General features: G+C 33.0%; 2 protein-coding genes across 3 annotated transcripts in view; one reads left to right on the top strand and one right to left on the bottom strand.

Annotated features, from left to right (window-relative positions):
• Nucleotides 1-249: 249 nt before the first annotated feature.
• On the bottom strand, nucleotides 250-14,636 carry LOC128186649 (tuftelin-interacting protein 11-like). Its single transcript, XM_052856483.1, has 16 exons — nucleotides 14,496-14,636; nucleotides 12,463-12,576; nucleotides 11,077-11,228; nucleotides 10,430-10,548; nucleotides 6,718-6,775; nucleotides 6,285-6,497; nucleotides 5,363-5,507; nucleotides 4,894-5,056; nucleotides 4,059-4,181; nucleotides 3,537-3,684; nucleotides 3,099-3,283; nucleotides 2,455-2,870; nucleotides 1,935-2,141; nucleotides 1,352-1,527; nucleotides 673-738; nucleotides 250-495 (listed from the first exon to the last, which is right to left on the bottom strand). The coding sequence occupies exons 2-16, from the start codon at nucleotides 12,566-12,568 to the stop codon at nucleotides 319-321; spliced, it is 2,454 nt and encodes an 817-aa protein (XP_052712443.1). The 5' UTR covers nucleotides 12,569-12,576; nucleotides 14,496-14,636; the 3' UTR covers nucleotides 250-318.
• A 263-nt stretch (nucleotides 14,637-14,899) lies between these two features.
• Nucleotides 14,900-19,987, top strand: part of LOC128186650 (mitofusin-2-like) — a 14,637-nt gene continuing 9,549 nt past the window's right edge. For both annotated transcript variants that reach the window (XM_052856484.1, XM_052856485.1), the window contains exons 1-8: nucleotides 14,900-15,033; nucleotides 15,646-15,870; nucleotides 17,290-17,407; nucleotides 17,747-17,909; nucleotides 18,453-18,574; nucleotides 18,693-18,801; nucleotides 19,262-19,375; nucleotides 19,734-19,887. In XM_052856484.1, the coding sequence (XP_052712444.1) occupies nucleotides 15,663-15,870; nucleotides 17,290-17,407; nucleotides 17,747-17,909; nucleotides 18,453-18,574; nucleotides 18,693-18,801; nucleotides 19,262-19,375; nucleotides 19,734-19,887 (988 nt within the window). In that variant the 5' untranslated portion in view covers nucleotides 14,900-15,033; nucleotides 15,646-15,662. The remainder of the gene's footprint in view (nucleotides 15,034-15,645; nucleotides 15,871-17,289; nucleotides 17,408-17,746; nucleotides 17,910-18,452; nucleotides 18,575-18,692; nucleotides 18,802-19,261; nucleotides 19,376-19,733; nucleotides 19,888-19,987) is intronic.

Genomic DNA, 19,987 nt, shown 5'->3' with positions numbered 1-19,987 from the left:
TATACATGTACACTAAATTTATTCCCATGTCAATAATTGTGAAAGCTATAAGATATCTCCTTTTTGTCAAGAGAGTCAACCCGTTTTAATCAATTAATCTTTGTGTAATCTTTTTCACAGTCAGACTTCCACAAGTCAGACTTGTTTTTTGTGGTCTTTTGCAAATCCCTTATCAAATTATTTTCTATCAGGTTGTTTGAATATTACCGTAATTCATAACACTGACATTGAAATTTTAAATGACACTAATTTATTATATGTTTAATATTTTATGTACATGATTTGATGAAAGATGGCTAATGTGTTAAGAAGAAAGAGTTAAGGCTTAGCCTTCATGATGAGATTTTGTAATGAAACTGGAATCCAGATCTGATTCTCAAACACAAAAATCACATTTCTGTCCAAATAAATCTGAACTTTTCCATAGCGATACACTTGTTTAGCTTCTTGGGTTTTCCCAGCAATAGGCATAAATAGGAGACCATTTTCCTCAGCCTGAAAGAATAAGGAATGTCTGCTTAATATAACCAACAACTCGATGCAAAAATAATTTTTACATTGAAAGAAATCTTTGATACACATGTATATATAGTAACAATAAAATGAGACATTGTACTTTGTACATGTATGCTGATTATCTGTACACATTAAAGACATGCGACTCCAACTCACCGCTTTTTCAATAATATCTTTGAATGTTGGTTGATAATTGGTGCCAGCTGTAACACTTCTTGTGTACTGAAATTAATGAGATAAATCAAAATAAGAGGACATTGCAGAAATTTGGCAGAGCACAAATATACATGTACATGTACCAGTAAATATATGTAAACTGTAGACAAGCAGTAGTATCTTTTATCTTAAAGCAATATGAGCTGCAATTTTCATGCTGAAATTTTTTCTTACCAAAATGTTATTTTCTTCTAAATTGACAAAAATATCATGGTTTTTAAAGTTCTGTTGGCGATATATTTATTTGAAAAGCCGCAAAGAAGCCTCAATGGAAGCAAAATTTAATTATTGTCGTCCTGTACAAAAATTGATCCGCTATATGTATTCCTTCTGACGAAATTAGTGATTCTTTCAAATTTTATTTATCATAAGAGTTTAAGTTACATGCAGACTTATCATACTAGCAGGTTTTTGCAGCAAAATAAAATTCTAAAAAATACAGCTCATATTGCTTTAATGAAGCCTGATTTTTTGGTGAACTATCCAAAATCTTCAGTTTCATGGTGACACAAGTTGGAGAAATCTTCTTCAATTATACATTATTTGGGTATGTGAATAATCAGTCTTGATAGCAATTGTTGGTTAAGAAAGTGGTACGAAGTGGGTATCGGGTACATACTGTTGGCTCTGGTCCAGTAGTCTGTCTGGGTGGGGATCGTGTGGAGGGGAGACCTGATGAGTCCACCATCTGTCTCCGCTCCATCTGTGAGAAGTACGCCATGTTCTCCTTCACACCTGGCTGTATATGACTGGACACTGCACGGTTCATTATCTCCAGGGCTTTGTTGAAATTGTCTGCAATAGAAAAGCGGCTATCAGATACCATTGATACATGTAAAAACAGAACTGTGTTTGTAATCACAGTGTATGCACAACTCAAAAGATAGGAAAATCCCTCCCTTTGATTCTAACTTCATTTCCTAACTTAGTCAGATACTCTAAGCTGATTTCCTCTTTTACTTATGAGTAAAAGACGAAATTTTCTATGGGACGTATTGAACAACAATTAAAAGATGATACATGTACGGTACACCAGTCCCTTATATTACTTCGATTACAAAAAGCCATTTTCGTGTGAATCTGGGAGCTGTACATGTATCAATTATAGGTATGCCATAATTTTTAAAATACAGGTACATGTAATATCTGACAAAACGTATCAATCTATATCATTTTACAAGAAACCAGGTTGAATATCGTACCTCTGATGGATGGCTGGGAAAGATATTCTTCCGAGAAGATTGACTTCCACCCTAGGTACCACTTGGTGATCTCGTCGTAATTAGGCATGTTACTAAGCCAAGTACACAACACAGTCCGCCATTTTGGAAAGAATGTCTTCTCCAGCATGTCCACCATGTACTTGATGGGAATGATATCTGACCACGCCATTACCCAGTGCCAAGGATCTGTTAAAATATAATAACTATTGTAGAATAAAACAGGTAACTTAATATATATACACTTTCGAAATTGTTTGGAAACACAAAAAGTAGGTGCTTGGATAATCTAAAAAGTCTAAAGCACATACATAGCTAATAAACAATAATCATTCATGTCTCATGTTTACTTACTTAATTAGAATTATCAACGTAAAGTCAATAATAGTATGTTCATCATCTATATGTACATGTAGATTGGATTACAATGGGTCGTCTTATTTTTTGTTGATAATACTAGTATGTACATGATTGTATTAAATATATAGAGATTGTTATGTACCTAATATCTGTTGATGTGGATTGATGACAAACTCCTGCATACACATTGCTAGCTTAGGGAGGATGTTTTTCACCAGAAAAGCCTCCAAATGACCTGGTTTGAACACCTTCACCCACGGCTGTAGGATGACTTTGGCAGAGGCATCAGAGGGATGCCAGTTTGTGAGAGCATTGGCTATCTTGTGACGTATGGGGGCATAAAGAGGCTCCAGTTTGTCTTTCATCAGAGGCAGCCATGGATGCAGCCAGGAATGGATTGGCATGGTGTCAGTAAGTGGATTCCAATTCTCCACTTCCTGTAGTAAACGTGGCAACACCAGCTGATCCAAGATGTTCTCCATGATCCATGAAGGCAGGACTGGAAGCCATGTTTCTAACACTTCTATGAGAGGATGACAAGCCCGCACATTCCATTTCCTACAGAAAAATAACAAAATGACTTAAGTTTATATCATAAAGTAAAAACACCCATATACAAATACAAAAGTAAGTCAAATTATAAAATAAACACTGCAGCTTCATTATTTGCAAGTAAAGTAAAGATCAGCTGTTAGTTTCTTAGGAACTTCACTATTTAAGGTAAAGTTCATGTACCTGGTACAACAAAATACATGTACAAGTAAGATATATTAAAGCAATAATTACAGAATGGTGGTCCTGAGGTAGGGCAGCCAGACATCCCACAGGAGCCTCTGAAACACATCCATGTCGGTGGAGTTTCCAGCAAACTGATTGTTATAGTCCTCCAGTAAGGACTTCCACTGTTGAATGGTGTGTAGTCCATAGATGGGGTCCTTCAAAGGGTCCCAAGATGAGAAATACTTTCTCATCTATAAAGAGAGATGAAATTTGTTGGTTAATATGATTTTGATTTTGTGATTCACTAAGAATTAAAAAAAAAAAGAGAGCAAACATTATGCACTAAATCAATGATTTGTGAGGGAGTGTTTTTAAACATATCATTATTATTCAAACTAACAAATATTAGGTAATTCGCATTACATATTGCCAATTTAAATTTGATTAACGGTACCGGTACATGCACATTGTAAACTTATACTGATCTAATGTACAGATACATACCAATGGGAACACCAATGCAACGGCTAAAGAGGAGAGGTCGTACATGACATACTCCTCGTAGAAATCATTCTGCAGGGACCTGAATATAGCTGCACACTCGTCTAGTTCCATGGGATTGTCACACCCGGGCTGTGTTCTTTCCTCACACCTACAGATTTAGAAAACAGACCACATACAAGACAACTATCATCATCATTATTCACAAAAAGCAAGATGAGAACTAAGAAAGATAGTTTCTCCGCAATACAAAGGGCCTTTTAAGGTCAATTCTATATTACATGTAAGAGTAACTACATGTAATTCTTAAGCAATACAAAAGGGCATTTAATAAGTTATTCTATCATTAATACACCCTGGTCATTACATGTAAAGATAGATAGTTCATAAGGTACCAAAAGAGCCTTTTATATTGTAAGTAATTCATATGTAACTACATTGTAAACTTTTACTGATTTACTGTATATGTGCATACCTTTCATACAGGTATAATGTTTACAGAACATGACTTTAACATGTACTTACATCCTCACGATGTCCAGAACTTTCTTCAGTTTCTGTATCTGAGCCTCCTCTTGATCGCATATGGTATCCAGTCGCTCTTTCTCATGCTTCATGTTGATGATGTGATCTTTCTCATATCGTAACCTGAACAAAAATATTACCATTACACAGTTCATTGGAAGCAAACAGCATCATAGCTTTTAATGCAAAGATTCATAATTATGATTCTTGCTAAAAAGGAGCAACAAGAATATCTGTATACAGGGAAATATTCATCCCGTTTTATTTTCGCCCCTTTAGTCCTCGTTCTCGTTGTGAGTAGGCAAATTTAGGAATGGGAAAATTTCACTGTCTTATATTATTTCTCTTTAAACAAAACTTCATTTGGGTGAATTCATGACGGGGTGAAACCGTTTGAAGGTGCAGATGGTTGAAAATAACATGGGACGAAAATAACCCTGTATTCAGTACTTGCAATTCAATTTTACTCTGGCTCTAAGAATTGAGTAGCATTTATTATGCTTTATAAACCACGAAGTGGTTTATAAAAAAGCGTAAACTGTCCCAAGTTATGTTAATATACTCGTATAACATAGTTTAAAATTAAATTCATTCCTTATAATTTAATTTTCTCCAACTAAAATCAGAAAATAAGGCCTATTATTTATTAAATTATTCAAGCGGATTAATACATTTTACACACGTGTCTTATTGTGACCTAGACAAGTTATGTTATACGATATATATATGAATTTGTATAACCAATTAAATGAGGCGTTACAACAAAACTTAAATTATTTGGCTATAAACTGAACTAGTGGTCTGAATTGTTTGTAAGACCTGAAGGAAGACCTACTTCCTGTCATTGGTGATGATATCCTCCTCTGCCATGTCCACCAAAATGTTCAGGTTGTGCATCAACTCCGGCATCTCAAAAGCTTTCTTCTGACCCGGCTCAGGTTCCATAATGTCTTCCTCTTCGTCAGGTCTGTTGTGTCTTGTGGCTATGGCATGGTATCCTGCATGGAAAGGAATTTTACCATCAAAATTGTGTAATATACCAAATGAACAATTTTTATTAAACTTGGCTATCTTGAAACTAGATATCTCAAATATCATAGGCATGACAATGTAAGCTTGAGGTCCCAACCATTGTTTTTTACATACAAGTATATATTTTATCTGTGATATCTCAAAAAAAATTTTTTTTTAAGTCATGTCATATTCAAGAAAATTAGGTTTGTCTGTATGGTTTATTTTTTATTAACTCTGACTACATGTGTAAATGTAAATGATTTGAAAATCATCGGTTAATAATCATGTACCTGAAAAGACTCTCTTTTCTTTTCCTGTCATATCAATGACCTTGACTTTTGAAGCTTTGGAGGGTGCAGCCTTCTTTTTCCCCACTCCTGATTCAATAATTTCCTGTGCTGTTTTATAGACATATTTTGGCTTCTTCTTGCCTACCTGTAAAAATATTACTTCAATTCATATTTACACCAACAAAATATCATTAAAGCTATTAAACACCACTCTTAAAAAGCCACTTCAATTTCATTACACCAGATTGCACACCTGTAACTCATGGCTGCCGTGCAGTATTCCTTTCGTGGTCTTTGGATCTTATGCATTTATTTCTTATTCTATGTGCATATTCTGTTAGTAAATAATGCATTGACTTGTTTATTTGATGTTAGTATTCTTCTGGCTTGAAAAAAGTCAGTAAAAAGTGTAATAATTTCATTGCAACAGTGTAACACGGCGAGGCAAGATGTACGTCCACACAGGTGAAACCTCTTCAGCAAAATACTTTATACTGTTAAGAGGTCTGCGGCATATACAGGGGTTGTAGGGATAGCGGTGATAAAAGAGAAATATGGCAGACAGTGCCTATTTATGAGCGGTGTTCAGCTTTAAATACATGTATATCTAGACAGACAAAATGCCAGGTTTGTGTAAATATAACCTTAAACCTGAATAAACCATTTACACTTAGCATGTACCAATGTATATTATTAACAAATACAGATCAATATGGTACATTTAATACAATGATTCTTAAAAATTTCCAGTAAAACAGTTGTAGCAAAGCACCAGAGATGAGCAAATCTGATTTGTTAAAACCGTAATTCAATAAATGCGATATAACATGTGATAATAAGTTTGCTGTATGCAAAAATTTTGTTGTAAGCTTGTTTGCTGTAGCTTTGTTTAACTGTAAACAATACTCTTGGTGATACTCACTTCTGGTTTCTTTTTCCACTGAGAGAGCTCCTCCTTGAACTTCTTGTCGTCCTCCTCATCCGAATCGTGGACCGGGAAATCAGCCAGTGACCTCTCTGACCTCTCGGTCCCATAAGCCCCTACAGCTGCTTTACCCTTCCGCTTGACTGCCTCCACAGGTGTGGTTATACCCTGGCCATGTTTTCCCAATCCTTCTCCAGGTTTGAAACCCATCTAAAAAAGGCATTTACATGTAATGTAATCATTAAAGCATAAGATGATACTATAAGATTTTTGTTACCCATACAATGTATCAAATGAAAATACATGTATGGAAAAAAAGTTGAACTTTAATTTAAAACAACAATTCTTTTCTCATGTCAATCATATTTGGTTTTCCTTTGCACACAGTATCAATATATCACAAATAACCTGAAATACTATAGAGTATTACCTTTTCCAGTAACTTTTTGCCAACACCTCTGGTGTGTCTTTCCCACTCTCCAAATCCACTGAAAAGAAAACAAAACGAAACAAGAGTCATTTGTCAAAAAATTACTTTGTTTGTCAACATTACTGATAAAAAGTACAAGAGCAAAAAGACGTTTCTATGGTGACCAAATGTAATAGTTAATTTCATGTTCAAGACATTTTGATTGCAATCAGGGATGGGGTAATTGAAAAAAGTATTTGTAATTGAGTGTAATTAATTACATTTTTCAAAGTAATTGAAAGTAATTTGTAATTGAGTCTGTCTTCAATTACAAGTAATTGAATGTATTTAAATACATTCCAAGAATATTGTGTATTTTCAATTACTTTTCAATTACATCTCAATTACTTTTTTTTCCAAGTTTTAAATATAAAAAAGGTGTCTTATAATGATAAATAGATTTTTTACATGTTTGTCATTGACTTTTGTTTACACAATAATTTAATGTCCCATAATGTTTCATATGTTTATACAGTCAACACTGCCCAGGGCAATAGGTAAAGATCTTATTTTGTGGAGGTGTGAACTCTGTTAACACCCAACACCCCCCATTGATTTTAGACTTAAATGAGTCAAAATATCTCATTCTTGTGAATTATAACAATTATCATTTATATATACTGATATGCTGTACTGCCGTAAGTTGTACTTTCTGAATAAACATAGTTTTAATATGTGAATAAAAATTAATTCACTATAGAGAAAATTTTTTATTCAGAACCAAAAATGAACTCAATGGTACTTAATGAATTTATGGTTAAAGAAAATTTTTCTAGAAATTTTCAAGAAATCTGATCTGAACTGAACTATACAACCTTTAAAAACATAACCGTACATAAAGCTCTGTATATCTTAATGCTGTTAATATATGTATATGTTCTCAAGATTTAAAAAAATAAAACTAAAGTATTTGAAATGTAATTAATTACATTTATCAAAGTAATTGAGAGTAATTAATTACATTTTAAAAAATCAATGTAATTGTAATTGCAAGTAATTGATAAAATTGTCAATGTATTTGAAAGTAATTAATTACTTTTCAAAGTAATTGACCCCAACTCTGATTGCAATAAGTAACATAGGTAATCACAGATTACAAAGCTCACCGAGACGAGGGATCACCCCTATGAGACCACCTTTATCATATTGTATGAAAATCATACTTTATGATCTTGGATATTCATGGATTCTGTTTTGACACAAAATCATATATCATCTGTTAAAAAATTGTATGATAATCATATGTTCATATATTAATCAATATAATAATATAAAATTAAATATTGCATCCTATCATACTAACAATATATATCATATAATACAATAAAATACTGCAATAAACAAAGATGATATTGTAAATATGAAATGACATTGTATTGTGTTAAACCTTATTGTATTTGATCACATAATACAACATTATTATATATAATACAATATTGTATTATATGATACAATATCATATTACATAATACATCATAACATTGAAACATATGATATTATATTGTATAATATAGTATGATATATTGTATTGTATGATATTTATATAATATGTATAATATTTGATACATAATATGATATTGTATTATATGATACAATATAATATGATATAACATTGTATCATATCAAATGATACAATATTATGTGATAAAGTAAAATATTATATAATACAATATTATATAATACAATATCATACATACATATTGTATCATATGATACAATAATATATCATATAAACCAATATCATATTATACAATATCGTATGATACGATAATATATAATATTACAATATGATATAATACAGTTTCGTGTGATATAATTGTAAATTACAGAATCCAATATCATATTATACAATATCGTATGATACAATATAATATTGTATCATAATATACAATACTATACAAAACAGTATCATGATACAATATCATATCATAAAATATCAAAAAAATTGATACAATATCATATCGCATTATATAAGTTTTTACAATATAACATATGATATTATATTGTATCATATTAAACAAAAGTGTTTCATATCATACAATACTTTATCATAGGAATCATGTTATATCATTTAACAACAACCTCATCTTTCTATCAAGCAGGTTTAAGTGAGGTAGGAGATTTCTTTAGCATCCTTGATAATGGAGATCAGGCTCTGCATCTGAAGCAACCTCTGCGTTTCATTTATAATATAGTTAAATCAACTATGCAAGCTATCATCTATAAAACATGTGACCTGTTCAAAAAAATCTAAACCTCATCCAGCATCCGAAACCTTTAACTCAGATTCAGCATTCAAGCCTGTCAGGTGCATCAGTATACAAAAGACGCATCTCCATGCAAGTTTGGTGAAGTTCAGACCAGTAATAACTAAGATATCATCATCAGAGGGCACTAGCAATTAAAACTTAACCTGCTCCAGCATCCGCAACCTACGGCTTAGATTCAACATCCATGCCTGTCAGGTGCATCTGTATCATAAGACACACCATCCATTCAAGTTTGGTGAAGTTAGGACCTGTAATAACTAAGATATATTTTTTAGCATCCTTGATAATAGAGATCAAGCTCTGCATCTGAAGCTTCCTCTGTGATTCATTCATATTACAGTTTAGTCAACTATGCAAGTTGAAATAGTACTATCATCTATTAAACATGTGACCTGTTCCAAAACACTTAACCATATCCAGCATCTGAAACCTATGGCTCAGACTCAGCATTCAAGCCTTTCAGGTGCATCAGTATCATAAGACGCACCATCCATTGAAGTCTGGTGAAGTTAGGACAAGCAATAACTAAGATATAATCATCAGAGGGCACCTGTTTCAAAAACTTTAACCAGCTCTAAAAACCTTAACCTCCTCCAGCATCCGAAACCTATGGCTCAGATTCAGCATTCAAGCCTGTCTGGTGCATCAGTATCATAAGACGCACCATCCATAGCAGTCTGGTGAAGTTAGGACCAGTAGTAACTAAGATATCATCATCAGAGGGCACCTGCAACAAAAACTTTAACCAGCTCTAAAAACCTTAACCTCCTTCAGCATCTGTAACCTATAGCTCAGATTCAGCACCCAAGCCTGCCTGGTGCATCAGTATCATAAGACACACCATCCATGCAAGTTTGGTGAAGTACGGACCAGCAGTAACTTAGATATTGCTATCAAAGTGTACCTGCAACAAAAACTTTAACCTGCTCCAAAAACCTTAACCTCCTCCAGCATCCGAAACCTATAGCTCAGATTCAGCACTCAAGCCTGTCTGGTGCATCAGTATCATAAGACACACCATCCATGCAAGTTTGGTGAAGTACGGACCTGCAGTAACTTAGATATTGCTATCAAAGGGCACCTGCAACAAAAACTTTAACCTGGTCCAACAACCTTAACCTCCTCCAGCATCTGAAATTTAGGACTCAGATTCAGCATCCTAGTCTTTCAAGTCCATAAGTAGGTCCAGATGCATCATCCATGCAAGTTTGGTGAAGATAGGACAAGTAATAGCTTAGATACAGGACATGCAACAAAAACTTTAACCAGGTCCGGACGCCGACGCCGACGCCGAGGGTATAGCATAAGCTCCCCGACTTCGTCTCGGTGAGCTAAAAATGAAATTGAACAAAGTGAAAATGTGAATGATTGATATGAAACTAATCTGATACATATGTACTTACACATCAGTTTTTCCGAACCCAGCAAACTGCTTCCCTTGTCTCCCTTGTGGTCTACTTGTTGGTGGTTTTGCGGCAGACGGTTTAGGCATCTGTACCACGATATCATCCTTGTCTGAATCCTACCATGATAATGAAAATATGAATCCCAAAGTAGATTACTGATGTTTAAGAAATATCAAGGATAATGTCTCATAACTTCATGTTTAGAATTCAATAATGTACACACAGTGCAGTAAACAGTTCAGTTATATTGAAGTGGTCTCAACTCAGTATCATATACTTATTAGTATGATGAAAACGGGCTCTCCCACTTTCTTTTGAAAATCAGTTATGACAATAAGGGAATTGATATCAGCAGTGGCTGAGAGTTTTGTGTAGGCCTGCCTCTTTAGAAATTGTGCATTTTCTAACATACAGTACATTTTGAAAGAGATGTCTCATAAATGGTTAGCATGTTTGAACTGGTGCACAGATGTGCATGACAAAAAATTTCTCAAAAAAACAACATTAACTTTATATTTTTCTAGGGAAAGTGTCTTTTATCCATTTCAATCCAACCCCAAGAAGGAGAGAAGCAATTATAAACTCTAGGCTTACGTGTACATGTCAATACACATGTAATTTCCTAACAGTATATTCATGCTTACAGAGGAGTCATCGTCATCCCCTTCTTTCTTGATCTTTGAGCCCTGTTTGATTCCTCCACTGACAAATCCTATGGGTGCAGTGTAGTCCTTTTTCTTTCTTCTACCCCTTCCAAATCCTGGGGTGTCTTCATCATCACTGTTTGCCCACATTCCTTGAGAATTACATTGATGATTGAAGAATAATACACCATGCCTACATGAGTTTTATATACCCTAAAAACTATACTTTTATAACTCAAACGTCTGTGCATCCAACTCATCTACCCAAATTAGTGCTGAAACGAATACCATAAATCAGTATTCGAATATTCGTGAGTACTATTCGATTCGTATTCGAATATTCGTAGACGTCATAGACAATGTATTAAGCATATATGATAGTTTGTATTACAAAGTGGGTGTATGTGTAGACTGCTTAAACATGTCAGTTCGAAGTCGACACTTAATGCATGAGTATCCATTGAATTGGGTGCGCATTTAATTTTTAAACAAATAATAATATACTGATTTTTTAAAAATTTCCATCAACTACAATCAAAAGATTTATTACTTCTTTAATAATATACTGCAGTCCTGACTCCTGGATGAGACAGAAACGCAACTTCGTAAGTCAGTCCAAATATTTCCGCCATGTTTGATATAGTATTAAACAGAAAACTGATAACGCTCATAACTCCGGAAATGTTCTGTTTATTTAAAAAATTTAACAATTAAAAATTTAAAAAATTATATCGAGGTATCTTTAGAAAAAACTTTCGATGTACCTTTCGATATTAACTCTCCGTAGCTCACACTCGTTCAAACAGTTAAGCAATTTTTTTCCTCAGCGTCTGACATGACATGAATTGAAAAATCCAGAATGTTTGTCTCCGTTCGATGTAAACCCTGCTTTTACTTTCAAGGTAAACAAGCATGGCGGAAGAGTCTATTACTGGGTTAAGTAATAGACTCTACCAAGCATGGTAGTCATAGATGGCTTTATATTTACTTTCGTTCCGAGTAAAATGAAATAACACGATGCTGCATAGTTTACAGTGCTTGATATGGGTGTTTAACATGTGATCGAATGCTAAATATACATTCGAATATTAGAAATTTACTATTCATTCGTGAATATTCGAACATTCGTTTCAGCAATAACCCAAATACCGGTAGTTTGCAAGAGAATGTCAATTTATAGTAATGTTAACAATCAGTTAAAACATATATTAATGATAAAGAAATATCACATAAGTGGAAAACAAACCTAAATGATTCTGATTTTCACCATACAACCACACAATCCTAGATATGTAACTTTACATGTATTTTTCCTATACCTGGTTGATTCATGATATGAATTGGGGTTTTTTTTTTCAGTCAAATCAAGAAATTACATAGACTTACCATAGATGGCCTGATTTTTTGTTTGCCGCCTCCCTCCTCTTGGGTAAAACTCATTAGCAAGGTCATCCTCTGTTATCTCAAATTTTTCTACTTCTGGAGAGGACATTCTGCCTACTACAGAAATAAATAATAATGTTATAACCAGGCACCTGCAGAGAGCAAATGTCATCTACTTCCAAGATACAGTAAGAATTTCACCTCTTATGACTCGATAGTTATATTCTGTCCCAAGATATCCTCGATTCATATTTGCTTAATTACTCAATACCTATAAATACCTCAGGATTTAAACAATATTCATTGCAAAAGTATGAAAAATTTCAAAGATTTCTCCTTTGAAACGCCCCCTCTAGATACAAACCTGGATAATAGTGTTGAAAAATTGTGAGAGGTATTGTGGGTGACTTTCGAATTGAGAAAAGATGTCAACATTTCCATTAAAAATCTCCGAAATAAATCTGTTTTTGTTCCTGTAAATATTTCCAAGTGAAAAATGATAATGTGTCAATGAAGTTATTTTGGATATTTTCCCTTTCATTTATTTCAATTGCACTTCTTTCACAGGTGTGTATTTTTAATAAAAATTGTCCAAATGTGCTGCATTAATATCTTGGGACAGATTATAGTGCCATAATACCCTAGAATTGTCTTCTTATGCTGGATTTCAAGCTGACCTTTCACACACAACTAAAGCACATAACTTGTATTTTCAAAAATGATTTTGAATTTGTTTATGCAATGGAATTAATAGCGAGCGCAGCTCGCCGGCGCGCAGCGCCGGCTAGCGAAGCGAGCTCTAAGAACCAGTGTGCGCGGGAAAAAGAACGAGCTAAACCTACAGTTCATCAAACAAATTTTTTTGTCTACGTCCCATAATGCTCTCTAATGTTTTCACCCGTGGTGCTATGCCAAAAATGGCCGACTTTTAACTCGTAATTTACGGTGACTTAAAGTTTGAAGACACGTTTTGAGTACCGCATATGCTTTGGCGAGACTCAAAAGATTTGTTACATGGTTCCATACCTTCATAATGAGTCGAGAAACGTAAACAAAGACGAACAAAGTCATGGATGACGTCACAGTGCACTCGCGCCATATTTCCCACGATAAATTTAGAGGTGGATCAAACATCTGTAATGAGTGTACTGGCTATTTCAGTATAGTCTGTGATACCTGCCTCCTTGACATATGATTTGTTTTTAATCTTTTTTAATATAGAGATTTTATATATATATACTAGCAAGAGCCATACTTTACTGTCATATCGATCCATTTTTAAGCTAATTGTGCATGCATGTACAGTAGGCAGGTATAAGTATGTGAGTAGGGAGGAAATTAACAATAGGACATTTTGAACGAAATAAAAAGGAATAAAATGAAACAATAAACAGGTAAAAAAAATTATGTAGATATTGCATATAGTCAGACCATTAAATTTAAAAGTGGGAAATTACACACCTACAAACAGGTAACGGGCTCTCTCTCTCTCTCTCTCTCTCTCTCTCTCTGGGTAGGGGGTTGCGCTGTATGTATCATGACCATTGAAATTAGTACCTTTGGCATACTCATTGTAGAGCAATACTCTCAAAAAAATTTTGACGTTCGTTGATACCTAAATAAAACTATAAGTTGACAATGATGCAAGGTATGTGTAATTCTTGCTGCGCTCGCCAGAACGGTAGCACCATAAAACATATTATGATTAATATGTAATGTTAACATGTTTAAATGTTTTTTTACCTTATGTCCAGGTACTGACGTGATAATTCTTACCACAAGATTACAAAATATAAGAAAAGGTATGGTGATTGATTTAGAATTAATAACCATATATGATGAATTAAGTCCCTTTCTCTCTGAATATTTGTCTTTACTCTAAATCTGAAAAAAGGTTTCAAATGAAATCTTCACTACTGTATCACAGTATCATAGGCAAAGTACACAATCTATTCTCGAGATCGGTTACACCCAAAACGCAATACATTACAATCTTCTTGACTGTAGCTGTTGAATCCTAAACATTGTCATATTACTTGAAACAGATGTCTACCCAGGTACAAAAGTCGTCTAGTCCTAGGGTCCTGGAAATACTTGAGAATACAGAACGTGAATTTTATGTTTATTCAATGTAAACATCTTTCTTTAGATTTCTCTACTGATATGACTTTATTAAAACGTTTCAAAGACTTTAAAATCATTTCTAGACCTTACTAATTGACGAAGGTAAAGATGTTCAGTGTTTTTAAAAATCTTGTTTTTTAATGTATATATTATTAATTGAAAACTAATTTTATTTGTGTGGATTTTAAACGCATTACATTATATTTAAACTTGATTCTAACATAATCAAGTTTTGAAATTAAGAAATATATATTTTAAATTTATATAATGGTAAACAAGAACTACGAACGATTTAATTTGCATTTCATTACGTTAGCGTACTTTCGTTTTAGCAATGAAAAAATAATATGAAGGCATGTGATTGCATTATCCTATAATTCTGCGATAGTATTGTGTGAAGATTCATTGAATTGTGACAGAAATCAAAAAAGGGGTTTTTTTGTTAAACAGGTGAGAAAAATTATGAAAATAATGACAGAATCATTTATTAATGTTACATGTCCTTCAACACTTATGTAAAGGATGTTGTTGTTTTGTAGCATATTCAGTAAATTTGGTCTTAATTACCGCAAATATTTTAAAGTAAGTTATTGAACACTCTTTTAGAAATACGAAAGCTGCAATTTTTTACTTCGATTTGTTAATGGTATCTTTTTGTATCAGTTCGAATTTCCTTTATTTTTTTTTTTTGTTTTGTGTTCTAATTTCCAAATTTGACCTTAATTAGCGCATATACATGTATTTAAATGTAAGTGATTACACTCTTTAAAAATACGAAACCTTCGTGTACTTCGATTTGTTAATGGCTTCTTGCATTATCTTGAATTTCCCTAGATTGTTTTTTTTATTGTTTTTTTCCCTATAGGAAAAATAGACAATTTTGAAGAAAACCCTTTCTTACTTTTTTTTAATCATTCTGATCAATTAAATGATAGGAAAAAAAAAATAGTGTTCATTTTAATTTTTTCAATAATTAAATGTCAGATTTTATAATGTCAACCACCTTCACAACAATGATCTAAATTAAATTTATTTTATTCTTTATTTCATTTTCTTTCTTAGAAATGTATTGATGTACCATGTCAGGAAAATTAGACAAATCATCATTTTCAATGGATGTATCTCAGAAGGGTCAGGGAGATAGGGAGGACTACAGGAGTCTGGGAAATGGAAAGCATGCCCGGTCTCAGTCACCCCTGAAATTTTTTGCTGAGGCCAAGAAGAGCATAAATGATGTGTTTAAAGACATTGCAGAATATGTGACAGAATCACAGAATTACCTAAGTGGTAGGTCGATCATTAGTTTTGCAAACTAAGGTATCAAAATATATTTAATGTGGATTCAAATCCACTTTCATGATTCAGGTGGAAATCTCTATTGAATGTCTCATGCTGCGATTCTACCCAGTGGGGTACTTATAGCTGTTTTGAAATATCATTTTGGTAAATAAAAATAATCTTGCAAAAAGAAACTAGTAAATGTATTGGTTAATATGAAGAATATTTTCTGATTGAGCAAAACCAAACTGTTTTATAATGTTAAAAAAAAATGTGAGGAAATGAGAGATGAAAATTTATTATTCATCAATAGCTTTTTCTGCTCATTTTTGATTGATAATAAATAATGTTTAATGGTTTTTTTTCAGTCACTTAATTTGTGTAAACTGAAAGTAGTAAAACATAAACATTCTAGATTTACTGTTTTGTTTTCTTCCAAATCCCAAAATTTCTACGAAGGTTAATTGTAAACTTTTTCATCCAAAAAACAACCAACTATTTTGGACCAAGGAATGTTTCAATCAATTGTCAAGTTTCATTTTCATAATCATTGATTATTGGTCTTGGGTTTCCCCCCTTTTCATTTTCAGTATGCAATACAAACTAAAAGTCATGAAACGCAAGACTTTAATCTTATAAAGTATATAATTATAAACTATGCCTTTACAAAGGGTTTACAGTGAGAGCTAGCTCACAGTTAACAAATCAACAAAAAGATTACAATAATTTTAATGATGTCAACATTCCCTCAAATTAAAATGCAAATGATATGGAGTACGGATGAAGCTTTAATTTATTCACCATTTCCATGAAACATATTTAGAGTACTGAACCTTAACATTGACACTATCTGTTCCATTCTATGCACAGAATTCATAAACATCAAAATATTGATTATTTTATTTCATGCCATTCAGCAAAGACAGTGTAAAATTGGCAAAATCAGCTACTACAATATACTGTGTTAATGAACATTGATAAATTGTTACATTTTTGCGGGTAGACGGTTATGATAATCTTATGATGTGATATTGTCTAGTATTTGTTTCTCCTATGACTCTGTAGTAAAAGTTAAAAGCAGGTTTACTTACATGTGCAGATCGAATGCGGAAAATTCAAATTTCTTAAATTCTCATAGTAAATTTAATGAAAATGGGCCTCAGCCCCCACCCCCTTCACCTCTCAGCAAACACAATTGTCCCATGGACCCCACCAGGAAAAACTTTCTGGATTCATTTGTTTTCATTTGTTTTCATTCACATGGGTTTTAAAGAACTGTCATAGTTAAAGCAAATTCTAAGCTTGGGTAATGCAGATAAGAACAAAATTTGCGTTCAAATTTATGAGTTAAAATTACATGGTGCCAGATGATTGATACAGTGATTTTTGGTTGTCCTTAATAAGAAGACCTTTGTTGGTTTTCTTCAGCTTTGCCAGAGAATTGCAAGTGTGAAAATGCCAAGTCAGTGGAGGAGTTTGGGAACATGATCCAGGGAATCATTGAAGTTCTCACCAGGGACCATATGAAAGTGGTGTTTTTTGGGAGGTAGGTCAAACTTTATTTCTGTTGTAAAGTGTTGTAGTAATGTCCATAATAATTCCGTTAAATTAATTCCATAACTAAACAGTATACATGTCTTTAGAGGGAAATGTTAAAACGACAAGGAGGTTTTATTTTGCATAGTATACACATGTATATACCATGTATAAAAGTTACTGGTAACTGTTTCTTTTGATAATTTTTAATATTTTGTTAATTTTTAATGAAAAGTGTACTGCAATCAAGAAAAATTTTTTCTGTGTGTACCAAATTAAAAAAAAATACATGTATTGTTAAAAAGGAAAAGAGAAGAAAAAAAGGCTAATTAAACTTGTACATTCCTAGGACTTCCAATGGAAAGAGTACCACAATCAATGCTATGTTGAGGAATAAGATCATGCCCAGTGGGATAGGCCACACCACACACTGTTTTATCCAGGTGGAAGGCTGCGAATCATCAGAGGGATTCCTGTTAACTGAGGACTCGGATCAACAGAAGAGCATTTCTGTAAATACTAGTACATAATTTCAATTGAATGTTGTTATTCTGAACTCTATGGGGTGAAAACATTTTGAAGACTCTGGATCAACTGAAGAGTAATTATGTATTACATACATGTAAATAGTGTCAAAAACCTTGTTATTCCAAACTCCATTTTTTGAAAAACATTTTAAAGCTCAGATCAACAGAAGAGCATTTACTGTATGTAAATACATGAGTACAGTAAAAACTCAATTTTCTTTACAAATACTTTGATCCAAGGATTTGAGATAATGAGAGTAAAAACATCAAAGGAAACAGTGAATGGGAATTCAAACACACTTTAGTGTATGCATAGAATTTCAGATACTGATGCCCAAAATAACAAAGTTCAACTGCATATTACAGAAATGTTTATGAATGCTTTAAAGATTTTCTGTTTAAAGAGCAAAAATAAAAGGTCAGGTAATGAAGTAACTTTTCAACTCCTAGAGATTTTTTTTAAATGTATACCGTTAAGTTTATTCTAACTGGTAATATATGTTAATTTTTTATTTCGGTTTATTGCAGGATATCAAGCAGTTGGCATCAGCTCTAAGCAAAGTAAAACTAAAGGAGAATTCTCTGATCAGAATATTGTGGCCCAAACAGAAATGTAAATTTCTAAGAGAGGATGTGGTCTTTTTAGACAGGTAAGTAGCATTTATATCAATACATGCACATATTTGAAATGCCAACCAGGAAAAAACATTGAATAAAACCAAAGAATTTTAATTTAAAAGTTATGATATTATGAATTTTTATTGGCAGTCCTGGGATTGATGTAACTCCAGATTTAGACGACTGGATTGATAAACATTGCTTGGATGCTGATGTGTTTGTGTTGGTGGCTAATGCAGAGTCCACCCTTATGCAGACAGTAGGCTGATTTTTGTATTCAATCTAAGCACTGATTAGGCAAAAAAAATTAATTAATTTTTACCTTTACATTCCCAAAAATTCAAAATACATTTATAAAGAGGCAGGCTGGTATTTTGTTTTTATTGCAAGATTTGCAGAGCAGAATGACAAATTGAGTTATTCCCCTTTTCAGTGCTGGCTGCAGCATTGCAGTGCATGAAAAACTAAACATTAATTTGTTTTCTTTACCTTATATAAAAATGATTTGAGAATTGAAGAACAAAGATTGAAATTCTTTTCAAATGCTGGATTGTTTAGACATATATGTACATGTGTTTTACTTTTATATCAATTGTCCACAATCTGACTAAAGCCAGCCCCATCCATTTCACATTGTTCAGTTGTATCTACAGTTTGAAATAGTGGAGTCTGGCTTTAGTCAGACTGAATTGTTCATGACTTTTCTTTTTCCCATTTAGGAGAAGAACTTCTTTCACAAAGTGAGTTCACGGTTGTCCAAACCCAACATCTTCATCCTGCAAAACAGATGGGACATCTCCGTCGGAGAAGATGATCCCGAGGAGGTGGAACAGGTAAAAACTCACTAAATATGTATCAAGTTTGCTTACAATCAATTTCAAACTATACATGTACACATACACTTTACATGTATTAGTACATGTATATGCGTTACAACTTAATCAAATTCTTCCTTGTACTTTTATAATTACATGTACTACTACATGTAATTGGGTGTCTTATTGATGATACATGTAATAGCTTTCATTTTCATTCACTATTTGATACAGGCTGCTAAAACTTCTTTATAAAAGATTTTTTGAATTAACTGGTCAATTTAATACCGGTAGTACATGATTTTATAAGATTAACTTTTGTTCAACTCAAAATGAAGAAAAATCATTATGTATTGTTTTTCTTTTAATTTTTAAGGTCAAAGAACAACATTATCAGAGAAATGTAGAATTCTTGGCTGATCAGCTGAAAGTGGTTGACAGACAAGAGGCCAAGAACAGAATCTTTTTTGTCTCAGCAAAAGAAACATTGATTTCACGCCTGCATGAAGACAACAAGACACCAACTCCTCGTAAGTTTCACTATCAACTGAACTAAAAATATTCTGGAATAAGCAGTGGTATTAAATTCAAGACAATGATATTTTTCTTATTTTGCAAACATGCATGAGA

The sequence above is a fragment of the Crassostrea angulata genome, chromosome 6 (assembly GCF_025612915.1).
Source record: "Crassostrea angulata isolate pt1a10 chromosome 6, ASM2561291v2, whole genome shotgun sequence".
Taxonomy (NCBI): Eukaryota; Metazoa; Mollusca; class Bivalvia; order Ostreida; family Ostreidae; genus Magallana; species Magallana angulata.
The sequence above is the reverse complement of the archived record's forward strand: the minus strand, read 5'-3'. Positions and strand labels throughout refer to the sequence as shown.